This window comes from Colossoma macropomum, unplaced genomic scaffold, assembly GCF_904425465.1.
Source record: "Colossoma macropomum unplaced genomic scaffold, Colossoma_macropomum, whole genome shotgun sequence".
In the NCBI taxonomy this organism is placed as follows: Eukaryota; Metazoa; Chordata; class Actinopteri; order Characiformes; family Serrasalmidae; genus Colossoma; species Colossoma macropomum.
Window position 1 is genome coordinate 6,993,294 of NW_023494800.1, and position 21,415 is coordinate 7,014,708.

Genomic DNA, 21,415 nt, shown 5'->3' on the forward strand with positions numbered 1-21,415 from the left:
GTTTACATTACACTGCATGCGTTTCATGGTTAGATGGTAATATAAGACGTCCTAGTCTTATCTGTTTCCAATAAAGTATTTTAGAATCACTGAAAGACTGGGAAGATGTTGTATTGGTTTCTGAGCTGATACGCTCATCGTTTATTTTAACTTTATGAAAATTAAAGTAGCGAAGTAAAAGTATTTCATTAAAATATAACTCAAGTAAGAGTAAAGGTACTATGATTTAATTCTACTCAAAAAAGTACCGTTACAGGGAAAACTGTACTCCATTACAGTAACGAGAGTAAATGTAATTCGTTACTTACACCTCTGGATGTTGGATGGTCAGTTCTGGATCACTCCAATTCATCCCAAAGGTATTAGATGGAGCTCCATCACTCCAGAAAACACAGCTCCACTGCTGGGGGGCTTATACTCCTCTAGCTGACGCTTGGCATTGGGCATGCTGACCTTAGGCTCATGTGCAGCTGCTCCAGAGTATCCCATTCTATTGATCAATGCTTTTAAAAGGAGATTATGGAGATTATATACCTGTGTCAGCAGTGGATGTACTTTAGCTGAACTCACTGATTAGGATTAACTCACTTTTGGACATACAGTGTACTTCTAAGCTGCATTACAGACCAGCAAGTGCCTTTTACAACGTTAAACACAGACATATGTGGAAAATACCATACTTGAAACTGAAAATGTCTCCAAAATGTGGAGAATTGCTGCCAGTTATTACTCAGTTACCATCAGTTGACATGCATAATTCATATCAGGCGAATTGGACTGAACAGTACGGAGCCCTGCTGGTGACAGCCCGTATAAATAGAAATAACGTGTGGCCACGACTTAGTAAGTGTGGGAATGAGATGAGAAGGCTTAATTATCTCACTCCCATACCTTAATAAGTTGTGGCTACGAATCAATTATCTTGTTCCCACACCTTACTAACTCACAGCCATGCTTTAGGATCTTGTTCCCATGCTTTAATACAGTGTGGCCCCGTGGTTTTTTATTTATATGGGATGTCACCAGCAGGGCTCTGCAGAACAGTGAAGGAACTGAGTGTTGTCTTTGGTACCTCAGAGCCAGTTACTCAAGGACAGCAGCCGAAATGCTTTACGCTGCACTTCTGTCTGACTAATTGAACTTAGTTTCTACCCCCTACTCTGTTAATGAGTATTTAATTTTAGTGCTGTCTTAATATATGTGGATAATAACAACCAGTGAGGTTGCAGATTGTTTCTTCTAAACTCTCTATTTTCATTGAAGGCACTGCAAAAGTGACATCTCAAGTGAAATCATCTCAGATCTAGTCAGCTCATCATCGCTGTCCAAAGAAAACATGCATCTGCATTTTTGTCCATTTTTATTTTTCTCCATCATTTGAACAAGCCAGCTGCCCTTCGTATCGTTTGACAGTTTCGTAATGATTGGACTAATAGAAATACTTAGAAATCACTTAACTTACATTAGAAGCAAAGAACATTTTTGCCCTCTCCTGTAAAGTTGCCTTTTTGGAGATTTGGTTGTTTTTCTTTGGACAGTGACGATATCTTATATTGAGATTGTTGTAAGAATAAGATCACTCAACCTATTTCTAAATCATCTTATTTGACAAGGAATTGTGCTATTTTTAAAAAAAACACACAAAGCTATCTGCATGTGGAATGACAAATACACTACATAAAGTCAATAAAAATGTGTAGAAATAGGTGGAATATTCTTATCGCTGCTGTCGGAAAAAACCTTGTTTGTCCAAAATGGTAACTTTACAGGAGAAGGAAAAAACAGACTTTACTTTTAATGTGAGTCAATGGAACCAGAGTTCTCGTTTTAAGTCATTTTGAGTTGTTTCTTTTGGTCCATTTATTGTGAAATTTACACACAATGTAAAGACCAACAGGCATTTTCAGATTGTGTCATAAACTGAAAATACAAGGGTTTTTTTCCCGACAGCAGTGACCTACATTTCATAATGATATATGTTAGATATGTTGACAAGATTTAAGGTCTTCTACAGTGCAGTGTTCATTGTCACTGCCTGTAAATGTAATTAAGGTTTAGATCCGCTGTGGTTTGGTGTACTTTGTGATGCCCTGTGATAATAATGTAAATAAAGCCACTGACACATTATGACTGACAAATTTTTAAATGAATTGCAGTTAATTACCTGAAAGGCCAGAAAGAGTTCTGAGTAAAATCATGTGTCGGTTAAACGATGGTGGATTTGTGGCTGCACTGTAAACGTGTCGAGAACTCAAGATCTTGCTTTTATTAAAAAGTGTGAGCGCTCTGATTGTATTGTTAGGATTTTGGCGTTATGAACAATAAATACAACAAACATGTTTCTGTAATGATTATTAATCAATAAAATTGGGCTTCTGCAAAAGGCAAATTTACATTGTTGAAAAGTGTGACTGCAGAGCTGAGAATGATCCACCACCCAGATAGTACCTGCTGTGTGGAGGTCCTGACCACTGAAGAGCAGGGTGAAAAGGGACTGACAAAGAGAAACAGATGGACTACAGTCTGTAACTGTAGAACAACAGAGGGCTCCTATTTGGTCAGTGGAGCTGATAAAATTGATATATAATTATGTGCAAATGTTTGGGCACCTCTGATAACATTTCATAGTTTATTTTTTCATAAGTTACTTGTAGAGGATGTTTTAACTTATTTTCACTTAACAAACCAAGAGAACGTGTCATATGACTAAAGTGTTCAAACGGAGCTCCAGAACTTCATAGATTTCAACTGATTAGCAGAAAGCTGTAAAAATGAACAAATGAGACTGATGATTCTATAGTGACTGACAAAGCTGTAGAACATCGAGAATGACGTTATAACAAAATTAATATCCAGAGTGGCCCATATTTGTAAGAGGTGATCAGATCTCAAGGCAGATAACTTTAATTACTGTAAATAGATAATAGTTACAATATAGTATGTGCATTATTTTAGCAGCTTATGATGGTCCCCCAAACACTAGAAGGTATTTTAGGACATTTTTGGTCTTTTTCATAAAATAGATATTTAAAAATAATACTAAATGTCGATGTCAATATTGTGTGTTTGTGTGTGTGAAGAGTATTTTCTTTAGTATTCTAAGAATAAAATATGAAATTATGGTAAATAATTACAGCTTATTGTGTATTTCATGCCCCACAGTATCCATATATATATATATATATATATATATATATATATATATATATATATATATATAATAAAATATGCCCTTCGATGTCTGGCTTATAGTATTTTAATCCACACTGTTGAAGTTGTTAATGAATAAAACAATAACTTTATAAAATAAGAAGTGACTCCAGCCCACCGAGCAGTAATGTGTGCCACTGGAAGCCCCCCAGTTAGAGAGTTGGCTTGAGTTTAGTTTGTCATATTTAACTCCAGTAATGTCTCTGTGTGAAAGTCCAGCAGAGCTGCTGCTGATGGGAGTGGATGTGTGTGGAGCCTGAGGAGAGATGAGTAATGGTGTACTGGTGGGGGTGATGGTGGGGGTGTTGGGTGACGTGGGTAAGTGGACAGTGAGAGGGTATAAAAGATGCCCCGCGTGGAAAAGAAGGTCGATAAAAGCCACCAGTGAACCTTCAGCAGCTCCGCGTCTCCGAGACTCCGCAGACCCGATGTCCGGTTCCAGGCTGTGTCCAGTGGCGCTGCTGCTGCTGTGCGGGGTGTGCGTGTGCGTGAGTGAGGGCTCTCTGCAGAGGGACTATGGGGTGAAACTGTGCGGCAGGGAGTTCATCAGAGCCGTTATATTCACCTGCGGAGGGTCCCGGTGGAGGAGGAGTGTGGATCAAGACCCGGAGAGACTCGACCAGAGCAGTGAGTAACTAAACAAACAAACAAACAAACAAAGCAGCTTCAGTCAGTTCTGTCGGCAGGTCAGTGATTCGTGATGAATATATGGCTGTTAATCAGTCAGTCGTGATCAGAGAGGCTCTAATTAACACGAGGCTCTAATTAACACTGAGGCTCTAATTAACACGAGGCTCTAATTAACGCTAATTGTGTATTTTCTGAACAGAAACCTGTGATTCCCGCCAGCAAGAGAAGCTGCCTTCACTGTTTCTGGCAGCTGTGTGTCAAAATATTGACTTATCTCAATATACTTATTTTCTTAAAATATTGGTTTAAGATTTAGAAATATTGACTTAGCATCTCGGAACAAAGACTTATCCTGTAGAAATATTGATTTGATATATTTAAATGATGGCAATTTCTCGAAACATTGACTCAGCACCTCGAAATGACATTTTCCCGAGATATTGACTCAGAATTTCGCAAGAATTACTTACTCTGTTGAAATATTGACAGTAATAATAAATAATACCCTGAAATACACATTTTCTTGCAATATGGAATTAGCATTTCGAAATATTGACTTAAAATTTCGAAATAATTACTTATTCAGTCAATATATCGACTTAATATATTGAAATACTGACTGATCTTCTTGAAAAAGGTAGTACCCTAAAATATAGACATTTTGCTGCAATACTGAATTAGTATTTCTAAATATTGACTTAAAATGTCGACATAATTACTTATTCTGTCGAAATATTTACTTACTACAATGGAAAAATGACTGATTTTCTCGAAATAAGTAAAACCCTGAGACAGACACTTTCCCGCAATACTGAATCAGCATTTCGAAATATTGACTCAGGCTACTAAATCAAATAATGACTCACGATGTCGAAATAATGACTTAATATCTCATAGTAATGACATATTATCCCGAAATAGTTACTTCCCTGACATTTAATAACTCATTATTTCAACACAGTGAAAAGTTATGTCGAGATATGAAGTCAGCATTTCAAGAAAATGTTTTAATTTCTTAATTTAATTTCTGAGTGGCGGGAATTCGCTTCCACACAAATCTGATGTTTTGCTGAAAGGACTTTTATTTTGTTGTAGTTTCAGCACCGCGGCCAGCTCCTCCTCTCACTGCACTCCGCTCCAGCTTTAGACTTTTATCTACTGGTGGAAGAAAATCATCTTACATTTCCTTTTTCATCTGACACAACTAATCAATCAATCAATCAGTCAATCAATCAGTCAATCCTCGACACAGTTTCTTAGGCGTAACTAATCGAATCTTGTCTTATCTGGCACACACTGCAGAAATGGCTCCTCAGTTCAGCCTGAAACTCACTTTATGTGCTGACGGTCACTAACAGCTCAGATACGAGTCTCTCAAGAACAAGAGCAACATTTCAGTTCAGTCCAAAACCCAGAAACGCTTCAGCGCAGCTGGTCACTTTCTACAGTGCGGACACTTTTGCTCTGGACAGTCTTCACTCTGGACAAGTAATATATGAGTATTTATATGTCTAAATTTCCTAAATAGTCTTTACTAATGCAGATGATCCTAAATCACTGGAACACAGTTTCCCTGCACAGTTTAGTTTAGAAGTGATTAAAGTTGGTAAGAGCACGAGCTGAATAATCTTACATATATATAGAAAAATAGATCAAATATATAGGTTATATCCTTCAACATGTTTCCATCTATCTATGTATATGTATGTGTGTGTATATATATATATATATATATATATATATATATATACACACACACCCACACACACACACACACACACATATATATATATATATATATATATATATATATATATGTATGTATGTACTGTCCAATGTAAGTCTATGTATGGATATTTTCAAATTATGTCAAAAACTGAAAAACGACAAAAATGGAGATACAAGGTTTGCTTCCCACAACAGCAATGTTTTTCTTTGGACAGCGACGATATATACATGTATACACACACACACACACACACACACACATATATATATATATATATATATATATATATATATACACATATACACATATACATACACGTAGTTCTTTGAAGATGACATTCTGTCCATCCATCTATCTTATTTATTTCCAAAAATGGTATACAACTATATACTAAATCTTTTTTGAGCTGACCCCTCCGTTTGTCCATCTATCTAGATATAAAATCAGATATTTCTGACTCATTTCCATCTCTGGTTTCTCTCAGGTCCTTTCCTGCTGTCCTCCAACCAGAACCCTTCAGACAGAACCGGAGAGTCCATCTGGACCCAAAGCAACAAACCGCCCTCTTTCCTCTCCTCCTCCTCCTCTCCTTCCCTCAGCGAGCTTCTCCAGGCCATGGGCGAGCAAACTGAGAGTGACCGAGTGGAGCCGAACCCCTCTGAGGACCTGCTGAGAGACGGAGGGATCAGGACCTGGCTGGATGCGCTGCTTCCTTCTGGACGCTTCAGAAAAATGGACATCAGCTGGTCGAGTCCGGACAGAAAGAAACGCAACTTCTCCTTAGGCTTGGCTGGAATGTGCTGCAACCAGGGCTGCACCAAAAACGACATCGGCCGCCTCTGCTGAGGAATGGACGGAGGTACAGATGGACAGATGGGGGGTTTGGATGGAGGGATTAAGTACGGAAAGTGTGTTCCAGGACTTTACACTCTCAAAAAGTGTTAATTAACCCCTTAAAATATATTATATACATATATACATATACATACTGACACATATATACAGTACTGTGCAAAAGTCTTGGTTGCTAAGCACATTAAAACCTAATCTGGGCAATAAGTGTTTTTGCCAGTAAAGCACTCAATAACATAAGAATAAATACAAATAAGCATCAGTGCAATAAAAACATGTATGTTTTAAGTATGCTAAAATTCCATCATCAGCAGATTTTATTTAACGAAAGGCTGATGAGGCAAATCAGGTGCTGGATGGATGATGACTGCAATTAACGCTGGGCTTCCTCGAGTAGAGGTTTGGAAATGGTTATCAAACACATTGACACATAAAACCACTATATATATATATACACACACACACACACACACACATATATATATATTATATATATATATATATATATATATATATATATATATATATATATATTAACACATATATTAGTGTTCTTCTGAGCAGACAGATATAGTCCAGATAAAAAGCTATTTATTTATATATATATATATATATTTTATATTTTTTTTTCCAGGTGTCTAAAACTTCTACACAGTACTGTATATAGACGATGAGTAAGTATAATAATAAGCCTGTAGTTTAAGGGGTTAATTAATGCCACACTTTTGTGTTACATATCTTAACACAGTATTTCTCTGGCGGTCAGTATTTCTCTGACAATCAGAGCAAATCTGAACACGCTGACTGTGTTAAATGTAACACTGAGTGTTTTGTTTTGCGAGTGTGTTCACAGGTTTCAGAACGAAGGGTTGGACTGTAACGCTGGTGTGTCAAACATCTGTCCCAAATAACCCAACCTGTAAATACTGTATGCTGTGAAGCTGTAAACAAGTATATAACTAATAAATAAATGTCACTGTCAAAAAGTTAAGACCTTAAACGTGTCTTACTGACTGATGGCTGAATGCTGAAAGTACAACTTCTGCAGTGATTTTTATATGTAGAGTAGAACTTCTCACATCTGTAATAACTCAATGCTGCTTTAAGTAACCATAAAAAAACAAGGTAACGCTTTAGTGAAGAGCAGCATTCATAAGGCTACACAACACCTACATAAGCCTTTTCATGACAACTGACTTAAACCTACATGCACTTTTATAAAGGCTTATTCCAACATGCCTCAGTTGTCATCACTGCCATGAAAGGTGTCATGTAGCCTTATGAACACAGGCCTTTAGTAAAGTGTTACCAAAAAACAAAATATCCCCATTCCAGTCATAAAAATCTTTTTTATTCCTAAATTCTTCATTCAAAAACAGAAAACAAAAAAAAAAGAAAAAGAAACTCAAAATACATCACAGAATTTTTTCCTTTTCGCTTAAAGATGTGAAAGTGACAGACAGATGTGACACAGAAACAAACAGAAAGAAATCCATATAAACGACACCAAAAACATTCAATTTTATATATACAAACGTGTAAAAAATATCACTATAATGCATATATTTTCATACATCCATATAAAAAGGAATCCACACACTCAATCAAAAGTCCAGGTTTTTCAGTCCATGAAGAAAATTCAACTTCCAGCTGTTCTGAAATGTTCTTTTAATACAAAAAGCTGACCCCTTGGTGATGTCCGTGAAAACAGCTGGACTTTGGAGCTCCACAAACTTTCACTACCCATGGTGACCAGTCCTCGTATTGCCTTTCATTCTCCGACTATGCTTTTTAAAAATGTTCTGGCGACACATACATATTACTGATGCTTTATCGTCCATCAATGGGGCCACACTGTTCGTTTTTCCCCCCCTGAAGTCCATAAATACCATTTGTGTGGGTTTATGCCCTAAAAACAGTTCATTTCTTTATGACCTCTGTCCAGGCTATTTTTGCTGCTGTGCCTTTAAGGCTGAAACATGTAAATGGCCTCTGCTGTGATTGGCTGTCCTGCATTGTGCTTTGTTCAAAAAGCAGTCCGAGCTGAAACACTCCTTAGCTAAACTGCTGAAGGCTGCACAGGCAGATATATGGTAATGTTCACAGTTGTGACACAGCAAAAAACATTTTTCTCCTTTTTTTGTCAGCTTAGTTTCCATATATGGACCGTATGGAAAGGGGAATACATGCAGCGTCAAACTCTGCCTTTAAAAATATAACGTCATACCTCGTTTTACAAATCACAGGTTTCCAAGACACAGATTACGCTTAAGCCTGGACCAAAAGGCTTTTCAGTGATGAATTAACACAGAGTTTAGTCCTAAAGTAGGCTTAATTCATGTCCAGGAGACTTGCTGCAAGAGTGGGATCAGTGACTGTCTTTCATTTTTGAAAATAGTCACAGAGATCTGCTATAGCTGGTGCACACTGCTAATAAAACTAACCTTACAAACCCTTACAAACCTCAAAATAATAAGCCTTAGTATGTAATAAGCCTGGGATTTTAAGGGCTTAACAAAGCAATCTGATACTAATTCGTAGTTTATAATGTTTGTTGTTGCATAAAGGAAAAAAAAAAATGAAAAAAAGCTTCGGACTGGCCTAATAAAGCCTGTTATTTCCCATCAATACTGCAGTGCACAGCATGTATGAGAAGCAGAAGCAGTGGGATCAGTCAAATTTCAATTCAATTTTCAAAATCCTCAGAGATTCGCTGTAGGTGCTGCACATCGCTAATCAAATCCTTACAAACCCCACATCAACGGCAAATGACCACTGAAGGATAGCTTGTGATTATAATTATTGTAATTTTTCCCAGCATGGTGGATGAATAAAGATTGTTAATTACACCATAACCCCACCACGAACACGCAAACCCTCACTCTGACGCAAGCACAGCTCCATTAGTACAGATCTAGAGGACTGCAAGCGTATACATGCACACGCACTCCACTCAGATTCATCCGAGCAGAAACGTATACACATTTACCAAGAAATGTCTTTCTACACCCCCACACAAACAAACAGAAAGAGACCGATTCATCTTATTCACTGCCACTGCAATTATTTGCAGTACAATAAACACCAAGTATTACACTAAAAAAAACAACCAAACAAAAAAACAGCGATATTAAACTTGGAGATATGAAACTTCAGATCAGTCAGACCTTTTTTAATGATAACTTGAACTGATACCATGATAACTTTCTGCTTTTACCCCTTAAATGGCCAGAACCCACCCAACCATAGTTTTATTACACTCCTAAGAATAGCTCAGCCAGTCTGAAGTCCCTGTAGTTACTGAATAATAAGCCTTAGTAAGTAATAAACTTGGGATTTTAAGCGACTTAACACTAATTAGTTAACAAAGCAACCTGACACTAATTCATAGTTTGTAATGTTGGTTGTTACATAAAGGGAAAAAAAAACAAAAAAGCTTTGGATTTGCCTCATAAAGCCTGTTATTTCCCATCAATACTGCAGTGCACAGCATATATGAGCTGCTGTGGAAGCAGAAAAAACATGCACTCCTCGCTCTCCATGTTTGCCGTCAGTGTCCGGCGCTAGTTCACTCTCTCAGAATCATGCGAGCTCAGGAGATGCAGCAGTGGCGCCCTCCAGTGGGCAGCAGAGAGATTACTCCTCCATCAGCCTTCTTTACTCTCTCTGATTGTGTCCACTGAGCGGCCGAGAGACTTGAAGGACGGACGCTGGCTCGGGTCGGCTGCCCAACAGTCCTTCATCAGAGAGTGCACCTGAAGAAGTGAGAGAAACAAACAACTGCTGTAAGAAAACTGGACTATAATTTTTGTGTCCCAATCTCTGACTGTCCAAAAGCTGAAGCACTCAAACAAATCTATACTCCATTTTATATATGAGTAATTTTAGATATTAATATTATTATAAATTATTCTTGATGTTGCACTGCTTTCTCAGTCTTTTTAGAATCATCTACAGCAACGATCATTAGCCTTCTACTAGATCCTTTCTGAAACTTACAAAGTTGCATAGGACTAGTACAGGGAGATTCACTCGAAAGAGGCCCCAAATATTCTGTAATAACTCTTGCTAGGACGAAGCAATCTGAACGAAACGATGGAGCAGGTATGCGCCGGAGCACCGTGTCAAAATGCGTATGCCGAAAAAACTGAGATCACTTCCAGCATCGCACGTGATGCAATCGATTACACATACGTTAAGGTATGTAGCATATTTTTTTGGTTCAGATTGCTTCATCCTAACGGGAGCTACAACAGAATATTCAGGGCCTCTTTTGAGTGAATCTCCCTGTATTATTTTAGAATCATTTTATACATTTATTTGCAACAAATTTGGTTTTATGCTATTGAATCCATTGATCAAACAATGTAAAGAATGGCTCTTATATTATTATAAACAAAAGTTCACACACTGGCTCTATATATGTAGAATATATGTACACTCACCGAGTACTTTATTAGTAACACCTCCTTGTTTCTACACTCACTGTCAATTTTATCAGCTCCACTTACTATATAGGTGGACTTTGTAGTTCTACAATTACAGACTGTAGTCCATCTGTTTCTCTGCATACTTTGTTAGCCCCCTTTTACCCTGTTCTTCAGTGGTCAGGACCCTCATGGACCCTCACAGAGCAGGTACTATTTGGGTGGTGGATCATTCTCAGCACTTCACTGAGAATAGTCCACCAACCAAAAATATCCAGCCAACAGCGTCTTGTGGGCAGCTGTAAGCGCTGATGAAGGACTAGAGGATGACCAACACAAACTGTGCAGCAAAAGATGAGCTATCGTCTCTGACTTTACATCTACAAGGTGGACTGACAAGGTAGGAGTGTCTAATAGAGTGGACAGTGAGTGGACACAGTGTTTAAAAACTCCAGCAGCACTGCTGTGTCTGATCCACTCAGACCAGCGCAACACACACTAACACACCACCACCACATCAGTGTTACTGCAGTGCTGAGAATGATCCACCACCCAAACAGTATCTGCTCTGTGGTGGTTCTGTGTGTGTATCTGTGTGTTACCTCAGCAGGGCATCCCTCAGGCGCTGGCAGTCTGTAGTTGTGTTTGAGCAGATCTATCAGGTGATAGACGATCATCTGTCCCTGCTTATCAATACCCATCTTCTCCATAAACACCTGAGGAGCACAACCATGGCATTAGATTCACTTTAAAGTGATAGTTCAGATTGTCATACAGTGTAAGAAGCCACACAGGCGAGTGTATGCAATTTGAAGTATGCTGACTGGCGAACAAGAGCTTTTATTAGCTACATTAGCCTTGTAGCTCCAGCACAACTTGGCTGATCAGTTACATTTGGGGGAAACTGTGCAAATTTGATTTTTCACTTATTTGTCACTTTAACATGAAAATAACAGCAAACTTTAAAATAACAGCAAACTTTAAAATAACAGCAAACTTTTTAAAGGAATATTTCACCCAGAAATGCTAACGTTACTAACAATGCATGGAAAGCAGAAAGAGCTAGTTAGCATTATGCAAATGAGATCATGGCAAGTGATCCGCACTGGAGAGAGAGAGAGAGAGAGAGAGAGAGAGAGAGAGAGACGTACACAAATAAAGTGAGCAACACAGAGAGAGAAAATACATAGAGATACAAAAAGGAACAGAAAAAGAGCGAGGATGAGAGATGAACAGCCATAGATAAACAGAAAGACAGTGGCTATGTTTACATGCAACGATTTTTGCCAATCCGATTGAATACAATCCGATTACAGATTTAGACTGAGGTGTTTATATGCACTCTATTCAACAATCTGATGGAAAATCTTCGTTTATATGCTCACTACAAGTAATCCGATGCAAAATGACGCGCATGCGTGGAGTAGCGCTTAGAGTAAACGTTACCATGACAGCGAACATCACGTGAGGTCCAGACCAGTTTCTGCTCCGCCATGTTGAGCGGTGTAAACTTTCGCCGTGACGCGACGCACATGCGCAGAACATACTTACACGTTCCGATTGGAATGTAATCGGATTCAGGCGTTTACATGGCTATTATTCTTCTATTTAACGGATTATTTAGAAGTTTACCCACCTCGTTTAATCGGATAGAAATTGTATTCCGAATGGCCTCAATCGGATTAGACTATTCCGATTGAGGTGTTTACATGGACATATTCTATTCCGATTGAGCTATTAGTCGGATTATTAACGGATTATCAGGCTGCATGTAAACGTGGCTAGTGAGAGAGAAATACATAGTGAGATAAAAAGAGGAGAGAGAGAGAGAGAGAGAGAGAGAGACGCACATAAATAGAGTGATGAGACAGAGAAAATACATAAAGAGATGCAAAAAGAGAAAAAAGAGAAAAGGGAAAGCGAGGGAAAAAGATGGATAGAGAGACATAAACAGAAAAACAGAGTGAATCAGAGAGAAATACATACTGAGATAAAAGGAGGAAAAGACAAAGAGGGAGAGTGAGGGGAAAGAGATGGGTAGAAAGACAGAGAGATGGAATGAGTGTGTGTGAGACAGAAGGAGGGGGAGACAGGATAGAGACAAGTACACAGGAAGACAAAGACAGAAAGAGTGATCAAAGAGAGAGAATGAGAGCGAGAGAAGTGGATAGACAGAGCAGATGCACAGAAACACAGAGAGAGAGAGAGAGAGACAGGGAGAGAGAGGTAGACTTACAGCAGGTGGGCTGCAGTTTTTATCGCTGTAGGTGAAAAGCTCGTACAGAACGACTCCAAAACTCCACACGTCCGACGCCACTGAGAACTTGCTCTCTGTCAGGGACTCAGGAGCGTACCTTCATCACAACATACACATTTCAACCATCATCATCCTCATTTTGTACGTATACAGGTTTGTATATACATCAACCCCATTAATCTCAGAACTGTGCCTTCCTCATGTCTGCCTTTATTATACAGAGTTATACCTTGTTATACAGAGGCAGACGCAGCTCCAGAAACAAACAAGCGTTTATGGCTACGTTCACATTACAAGCCTCATTGCTCAAATCCGATTTTTTGCTCAGATCCGATCTCTCTGACAGGATGGTTCACGCTCGTTTAAGTAAGTGATTCAAATCTGTCATTAATCTGAACGAACCTGCATCCTGAAATGACCCGCATGCGCACATCCTACTCAGTAACATCACATGAATGAATCACGTTCATCATCAGCACAAACTAACAAGCAGAACAAGCTTCACTGAGAAGATAATTAACTCTGATCAGCTCTCAGCTTCATTATTAGAGCGAGACGAAGGAGAAAAGAAGGTGAGATTTGTTGCTTTTCTGCCGTTTACAGGCTTTAACGCTGAATGATGGCACACGCACATGAATTCTCATCTGAGCGTCACATTAAGGTTGCATGGCCACAAATCGGATATGTATCCGATCGAGGACCACATATGAAAGTGGCTCCGGTCGGATTTGAAAAGATCAGATCTGAAAAACATCAGAAAACATCAGATCTGAGTCACATTAGGGCAAAAAATTGGATTTGTGCCACTTCAACCTGGTAACGTGAACGTAGCCCATGATGGTGAATCTCAGTCTGAATCATTTCCTCTTACTCTGTACTCTGATCACATGAACGTTTAAGGCATTATCACATGCATGTACCCTGTGCAGGTAATCATTTAAGACTTCGCAACTCTTCGAACAGACTAATTATTCTTCCTATTTTAAGATTAATATTGTGTAATTACTCACCAGAATATTGGGCTCTCCCCCGGCTCTCTGACGGTGTAATAATCCTTATCCTGAGGCAGAACCTTCGTCAGGCCAAAGTCTCCGATCTTCACCCTCAACTCACTCTCCACCAGGATGTTCCGCGTGGCCAAATCCCTGTGCACGTAGCGCTTGGAGGCCAAGTAGTCCATTCCCTAAAATACGCAACAGGTGAGTGCTTTTAAGGTCAGTGTTCACTGCTTATTAGACACCCACAACGGTCTAAAGGCTGAGCTTGTACACGTTTATTTTTCTGGATTCAGAGCATATTAAAACATACTATGCAAGCAAGTAAAATAGTACAAATCATGACAATATTATTATTATTATTATTATTAATAGTAGTAACAGCAGCAGTAGTATAGCAAATTCCATTTCTAGAAATGCAAATTAAAAAAATGTGCTTTAGTATAAACTGGAAATAAAGCAAGGACAAAAGTAAGAACCATAAAAAAGAAAAAAAAGGCCAATAATAGTTTACTTGATTTTAGTTTTTTGCTGTGTTATTATCTTGTATTTATTTATTTTTTTATTAATCATATTTTTTATTTATCCTTATTTTATATTATTTAATAAGTTACTATATTGTTGTAATTTTATGGTTTATTGATTACATTTTTTTTACTACTATGATTATTATTACTTTTCAGCATTCGTTATGTTTTTTACTATTTAATTTCTCAATCCCTGATTTCTGTATTGGCTCGGCTACACTGTAAATGAAGGTCTCCCTCAACGTGCTCAGAGTTTAAATAAAGGTTGATTGATTGATTGTAAATTGATTGATTGATCGTAAAGCTACTGTAAACACGTTTTTGTTTTTCTTCGTTTTTTTCAGCTCTCAGTAGAATAAACCTGATGGATCTAAGCAGCCAAAACTCTTTTCTTCTGTTTTACTGAAAAATATCCAGAAGTTGATGAGACAAAACTATATGCAGTGAAAAATGCATTAGGTTTGCATCCTCTAGTGCTGTTAAGGTCTGTGCTGTATATGCTTCGACCAAACAAGCCATGAAGCATGAGATGGAGGAGTATAAATCGATGACGTCACAATCATTTGATTTGATTATAATTATTTAGGACACAATTCAGTGCAACTCTGAACTCTGAAATGAGCCATGATTTGATGCAATTATTTTGGTGTCAGCACTACCTTTGAGAATATACTGAATACACTGTGACCACTACTTTTTCACATTAGTGAAACACAGACAGTAAAAATAATACACCAAGCTTTTTAGTGAATTTGTACAGAAATAAACAGAAATTTTTATTTTGGCTAAACAATCAGCGCATACTCATTGACGGAGGAGATGGCTGTATGTGAGTGCATGTGTGCGTACTTTGCAGATTTGTGAGGCGTAGTGCAGAAGCTTCTTGTGATCAAACCGCTCCTTGTTTTTAGCGAGATATTCCCTCAAACTGCCAAATGGTAGGTACTCCATTATCAGCCGCAGGTTTTTACGACCTGGGAGGAGAAGGGAGAAGGGAAAGAGAGAGAGGTAAATTCAGACTGGAGGTGATTTCAAGTTATTCACACTGCCTGTAAAAAGTTTGAGGACACCCAGCACTCACTTTATCACCTTGTTATGAAGTCAGCACTCAAACCTTTCAGGTGTTTAAACTACATTTGGGCCGAAAGAGTTTCAATGTGTTTTTAACAACAGTTTGGAAAAGAACATTTTCAAATCATTATGAAACTAAATATACCCAAAGGATTAGCACAGAGCTGTTTTACGCCGACAATAAATAAATAAAAAGTGAAATAAATAAATGAAAAGTGAAACAGTAAAAATCCAACATTACTTGGAAACTATCTTAAGAAGGCAAGGTGTCCCCAAATGTTTGATGGTGTCTGTTCATCCTCATCTGAGGAAGATTTCTGGTTAGCGATTAGTTCGCCAGCCAAATAACCGTGTTCATAACAGGAGTGTAATATGCCTCACCTGCAGTGTAGCACACTCCTTTGTATTTGACGATGTTTTCGTGCTGCAGTGATTTGAGGATCTCGATCTCTCTCTCGAAGTCACGCAGGTGCTCCGCCGTACTGTGCTGAAGTTTCTTCACCGCCACAACCTCACCTGTGTTATCCTGCAGAGGGTCATAACGGCATTTCTCCACACTGCCAAAGTTACCCTGCACACACAGAGAGAGAGAGAGAGAACATGAGAGAAACAATATAAGAAAATATGAGAGAAAGAATAAAAGAGAGAGAACGTAGAAGAGAGTAAAAGATAATGAAAGAGAAAGAATATGGGAGAATATGAGAGACAATGAAAAAGAGAATGCAGGAGAAAGAGAGAGTGAAACAGAATATGAGAGAGAACGAGAGAGAGAGAATATGAGAGAATGAGAAAGAATATAGGAGACGGAGAGTGAAAGAGAGAGAATATGAGAAAACATGCGTGAATAAAAGAAAGAGAAAGAGAGAAAAAATGAGTGAGAATGAAAGAGAGAATATGAAAGAGAATGACGGAGGGAAAAAGAGAGAAAACGAGAAAGAATAAGAGAAAATCTAGGAGAGCGAAAGAGAGAATATGAGAGAGAATGAGAGAGAGACCGTGTATGAGAGAAAGAATGTAAGAGAGAAAATAAGAGTTTGCCTTAATAATTGTTAGACAACAGAAGGTATTTTCTGTTGTTTCATTCAATATTTGAATATTTTGGTGCAAGTTATTAAATAGTAAACACTACATTTAAATTATTTATTTACAATAATTCTGACCAAATTATTTGGCTCAGAGAAAGGCTTCATTTTTAAGGAGACAATCTGGATATTAATTTTATTAGAACTTAATTTATATTTTATTTTTTACAGCTTCCTACTAAAAAACCTTTGAAGCTGCACAGGACTAGAACATCAGAACATTTTCCAGATATATCACTGAAATCAGTGATTTGTTAATGGTTCTGTATGTGGTGACAGATACCATTAGGTGGGATAACTTTTCCATTCAACCATAAACCCATTTACACATGGAACAGGAACAGTCAGGATGGAGGGGTGAATTATACCTTCCCCAGCTGCTGCAGGAAGATCAGGTGTCTCGCTTCAAAGTGAACCGGCTCCTGACTGTCGAACGCACCAGCGAAGCCAAACCCACGACTCCGCACTGGAACCGTATCGTTCTCCACCAGCAGTTCATAATCTAACAGAGAGAAACGGATGTATTTGAAACGTTAATGTGGCTTTCAGTTTCGGGTTCAAAGGTCTATCAGTAACCCGGGCTGAGCACCTGTGTCTGTTTCCCACTGCACAACAGAACTGAGAAAGAAAGCAGAGCTCTTTTTAGCTTGTGTGGTCACATGATTTCTCAAGGGAATCTAGTGTTAACTGAACACACATACAATACAAGCAACAATCAAAGAGCTACAAGTTCTGATGCACCTTTCACTCCAGTGTCACTGGAGACGATTCTGTGCCGACAGAACGCTGTAGTCGTGTCGTCATTTTGTAGTCACCGCTCTTATGCCCATATTAGGAACTCCGGGTCTTAGCTTGTTTTCTCTACGGCCAGAATGAATAGGGTTTTTGAAAAATCGCCTTTATTTCCCCCGCGTGGTAGATAAAAATGCTCAGAACCTGAACATGAACATGCTTCTCTCAAATATCACTGGATCCTCTGAATTACGAGGTCGTTATAAAGTCGAAATATGAATATTGCTACATCTAAGCTAATGTTACTGCACACTGAATGACGTCATTAGACTGCGGCCACCTTAATCAGGCTTTGTCAGTGCGGTAGCGCATTTCCATGTACAGACTGAGGGCAGATGAAAAGAAATCAGAACAAAATCAGCAGGTTTCCCTGCAGTTCTCTGTTCGTCATCTGATGCTCACTAAAACATGATAGATGTTTCCTTTTAGCTTGATTTGAAAGGCTCTACAAACTTACCTGCATTCAGGCTAACTCAGTACAGACTCAGCTTAATATTACTGCTCAACCCCTGATAAGCTGATTTCGGCTATTAAAATATCCTAATGAGTATTTTAATGCTGGTACCATTTTCTAAAGACATTTTCTCAGGACATTCACCAGCTTCTTGTTTGACTTTTCCCGTTCCACCTTAAATGGTACAGCACTTGCATTCTGAACTGCTGCGTCATTTAAGGTGGAACGGGAAGATTCAAAGAAGCAGCTGGCAAAAAAAGCTGATCTCAGCTTCACGGACAGTTGAAAGGCACGACCTCGTAATTCTGAGGATGCAGTGATATTTGGGAGAAAAATGTACACAGGACAAACAGTACTGCACACAGTATCGGGTTCCAGACATGTTTATCTACCACAGCTTGCGACAGAGGCGATTTTTCGAAAACCCCATTCATTCTGGCCATAGAGAAATCGAGTTTAGACCCAGAGTTCCTAATATGGGCATAACGAGGATTACAGAATAACGCATGACTACAGAGGTCTGTTGCATTTGACCAATCAGTGGTGCGGCTCACTCGGCAGTAGAAATAATGACATATGTGATTCTGGATTTATAACCACACCGTACCCGACTGCTTGGTGGAAAAGCACCATAAGAGAGTGTATGAGTGTGTACCGGGTGTGAAGAGGCTGTTTAAGTCTCTGATGATGGCTCTGAAGGACGGCCGCTGTGAAGGCTCGTAATCCATGCAGCTGTTGATCAAATTGGCCAGTTCAGTCCATTTGGGAGAGGGTAGCTGATGCCTGTCCTCATAGAACAGCAGTTTCTGCAGGACACATACACATTATGTACTATATATACACAATATGGAATATAATACATTTTTTTCATCAGAATATTAGTCACATATAAATATATTTTCTATTGTGTAGAACATGTTATGCAACTGTGAACACTGCAGAATAATTAAGGATTAACTGGCTGATTATTAACTGGAGCGTATATTGTTTGGTTGATTATTATCTATTGGAGTTGATTAGTGATTAGACAGTATTGGCTGTTGAGTAACGGGTGTTGGGGTTTGTTACCTTTGAGGAATCATATGAGCTTAGAGGTTTCTCTCCTCCGGTGTAAATCTCCCACAGCGTGGTGCCGTAACCCCACTTATCTGTGTCCAAGCTCAGATTCCTACAGTCTTCCACAAACTCTGGGGGAACCCAGGGGATGTGTTCAATCAGAACTAAACACACACACAACAGAAACACACACAGGGGAAAAACAGTCATTACTGCACATTTTAAACACAAACAATAGTCTTAAATAGATGTATTTTGCACACACAGTTTTTCTTCCGTAAAATGTTTAGGCAAAATAGAACATGTTAACTCATTAAGCTACTATTAAAAGCTAACATAAATATATTACATAAACGTACATGCATATACATGCAGGTAAGCGTTTGTGCCTCTATTTTTCTGTGAACGTATGTTGTGTATGTGTTTATTTATGCACAAAAATCTCTCTACTGTACTGTCTTATTGTGTAACTACTGCTGCCACAGACACTTTAGTCAGCAGCACTGCTGTGTCTGATCCACTCGTACCAGCGCAACACACACTAACACACCACCACCACGTCAGTGCTACTGCAGTGCTGAGAATGATCCACCACCATCCAGTTACCACTACAGGGTAAAAGGGGGCTAACAAAGTATGCAGAGAAACAGATGGACTACAGTCTGTAATTGTAGAGCTACAAAGTGCACCTATATAGTAAGTGGAGCTGATAAAATGGACAATGAGCGTAGAAACAAGGAGGTGGTCATAATGTTATGCCTGATCGGTGTATGTTGCATATGGGACAGTATGTGTGTGTGTGTGTGTGTGTGTGTGTGTGTGTGTGTGTGTGTGTACACGAGTGTGTGTGCGTCTCACCCTCTCTGGGCTGTACAGTAATGCTGATGCCAGGATCACTCAGTTTAATAAACGGTGGCGTTCCAGTCTTTCTGTCCTCCTCTCTGGTCAGCAGAACGTTTTTAGCACAAACGTTTCCGTGAATCAGATTCTTATCCTCCTAACAGAACAGAAGACACAAAAATATTAACCCTCACAGTCTCAAATAAATAAACACGGAAAACATACAGGATACAAAACTTTCAACCATCCTAGGTCCCCCATGATGCATTCGCCTTTTTCATGTTTGTAAGTAAAAGAGGAGACATTTTATTATGATTCGAATTTGATGAACAGTTAATGGTTTTTGTCGTCAGGTTTTGCTGTAAGAAACGTGCTTTTTGTCAGTTTATGACATCAAGTACAGGCTCGAACATATCGATACAGAACAGAAATATAAATGTTATTTATTGTGTAACTAAGCAATTACGTAATTGCAGATAGACAACTATGCAGTGTAAACTGAACATACAGAAAATGGCAATAACAACAAGACTCCTATGAATTAAGACTGACTTTTCTTGAACAATTACAGAAGAAAATCTAATTAGAATACATCTGTAATCATGCGCTCTCTCTCTCTCTCTCTCTCTCTCTCTCTCCTCAACCCATTTACACACACAAGTTTCACCCACCAGGTAGTGCATGGCCCAGGCCAGCTGCTTGGCCACCTCCAGTTTCCAGGTGATGTTGATGCAGGCACGGTTTCTCTTCAGGTACGTGTCCAACGAACCAAAACGCACATACTCCTGCACCATAATGTCTTAGTGGAAAAATAAAGCAATTCAATAAATATCTAAAGCTTCTACATTTCTAGCCAAATCACAATAGCAGGTAGTGAGAATACAACATTTTAAAACACTCGAAATGGTAAATTACACTCCAAAAGTATCCAGACACCCATCTAATGAGTGAATTCAGCTACTTTAAGGTGCACTAATTGCTGATATGATTATGATTATCTACTGTGACCAAATCACAACTGCAGTGTTATTCATCATATCAGAGAACTTCAGTGTTGTACTGCTAAAAAGTTTAGGTGTTAATCTGAGTGTAGTGAACTGAACTGAATTGAACACTTACGCTCTTCAGCACACACACAGATTCCGTAGTTCAACAGCAAGTGCTTATGGGATAGCTGGCTCATCATACTTGCTGCTTCAAAAAAAGACTGAGAAACAAAAAAAAAGGTATATTTTATCACCCATTAATTAAATGATTCATCCAAAATAAACATATACAATTTCAAAAGAAGCGTCATGATTATCTGAGTGTAATAAGCAGCCTATCTGAGCTATTACTCCCACACTAAACCAATCACACCCTCATTGTTTTGTTTTTCCCATAATACCTCTGTGTAGTTGCGGTGGGTCTTGTCCAGCACTTTCATCACCACCTCCATCTCGTGCATCTCTCCATAGTCCCCCAGCTCACGCCTGATGCCACGGAAGACCTGC

The 21,415-nt window shown here is 38.8% G+C and overlaps 2 protein-coding genes across 2 annotated transcripts in view; one reads left to right on the forward strand and one right to left on the reverse strand.

The window, feature by feature from the left end:
* The first annotated feature begins 3,247 nt into the window (after positions 1 to 3,247).
* Positions 3,248 to 6,535, forward strand: rln1 (relaxin 1). Its single transcript, XM_036588343.1, has 2 exons — positions 3,248 to 3,837; positions 6,054 to 6,535. Exons 1-2 carry the CDS (start codon positions 3,477 to 3,479, stop codon positions 6,413 to 6,415), a joined length of 723 nt encoding a protein of 240 aa, XP_036444236.1. The 5' UTR covers positions 3,248 to 3,476; the 3' UTR covers positions 6,416 to 6,535.
* A 1,324-nt stretch (positions 6,536 to 7,859) lies between these two features.
* The window catches only part of jak2a (Janus kinase 2a), an 80,046-nt gene continuing 66,490 nt past the window's right edge, over positions 7,860 to 21,415 (reverse strand). Inside the window, 13 exon segments of the mRNA XM_036589006.1 lie at positions 7,860 to 10,176; positions 11,451 to 11,564; positions 13,085 to 13,202; positions 14,116 to 14,288; positions 15,477 to 15,601; positions 16,080 to 16,269; positions 17,149 to 17,282; positions 18,682 to 18,832; positions 19,095 to 19,246; positions 19,941 to 20,079; positions 20,594 to 20,721; positions 21,042 to 21,129; positions 21,310 to 21,414. Of these exon segments, the coding sequence (XP_036444899.1) occupies positions 10,069 to 10,176; positions 11,451 to 11,564; positions 13,085 to 13,202; positions 14,116 to 14,288; positions 15,477 to 15,601; positions 16,080 to 16,269; positions 17,149 to 17,282; positions 18,682 to 18,832; positions 19,095 to 19,246; positions 19,941 to 20,079; positions 20,594 to 20,721; positions 21,042 to 21,129; positions 21,310 to 21,414 (1,725 nt within the window). The 3' untranslated portion in view covers positions 7,860 to 10,068.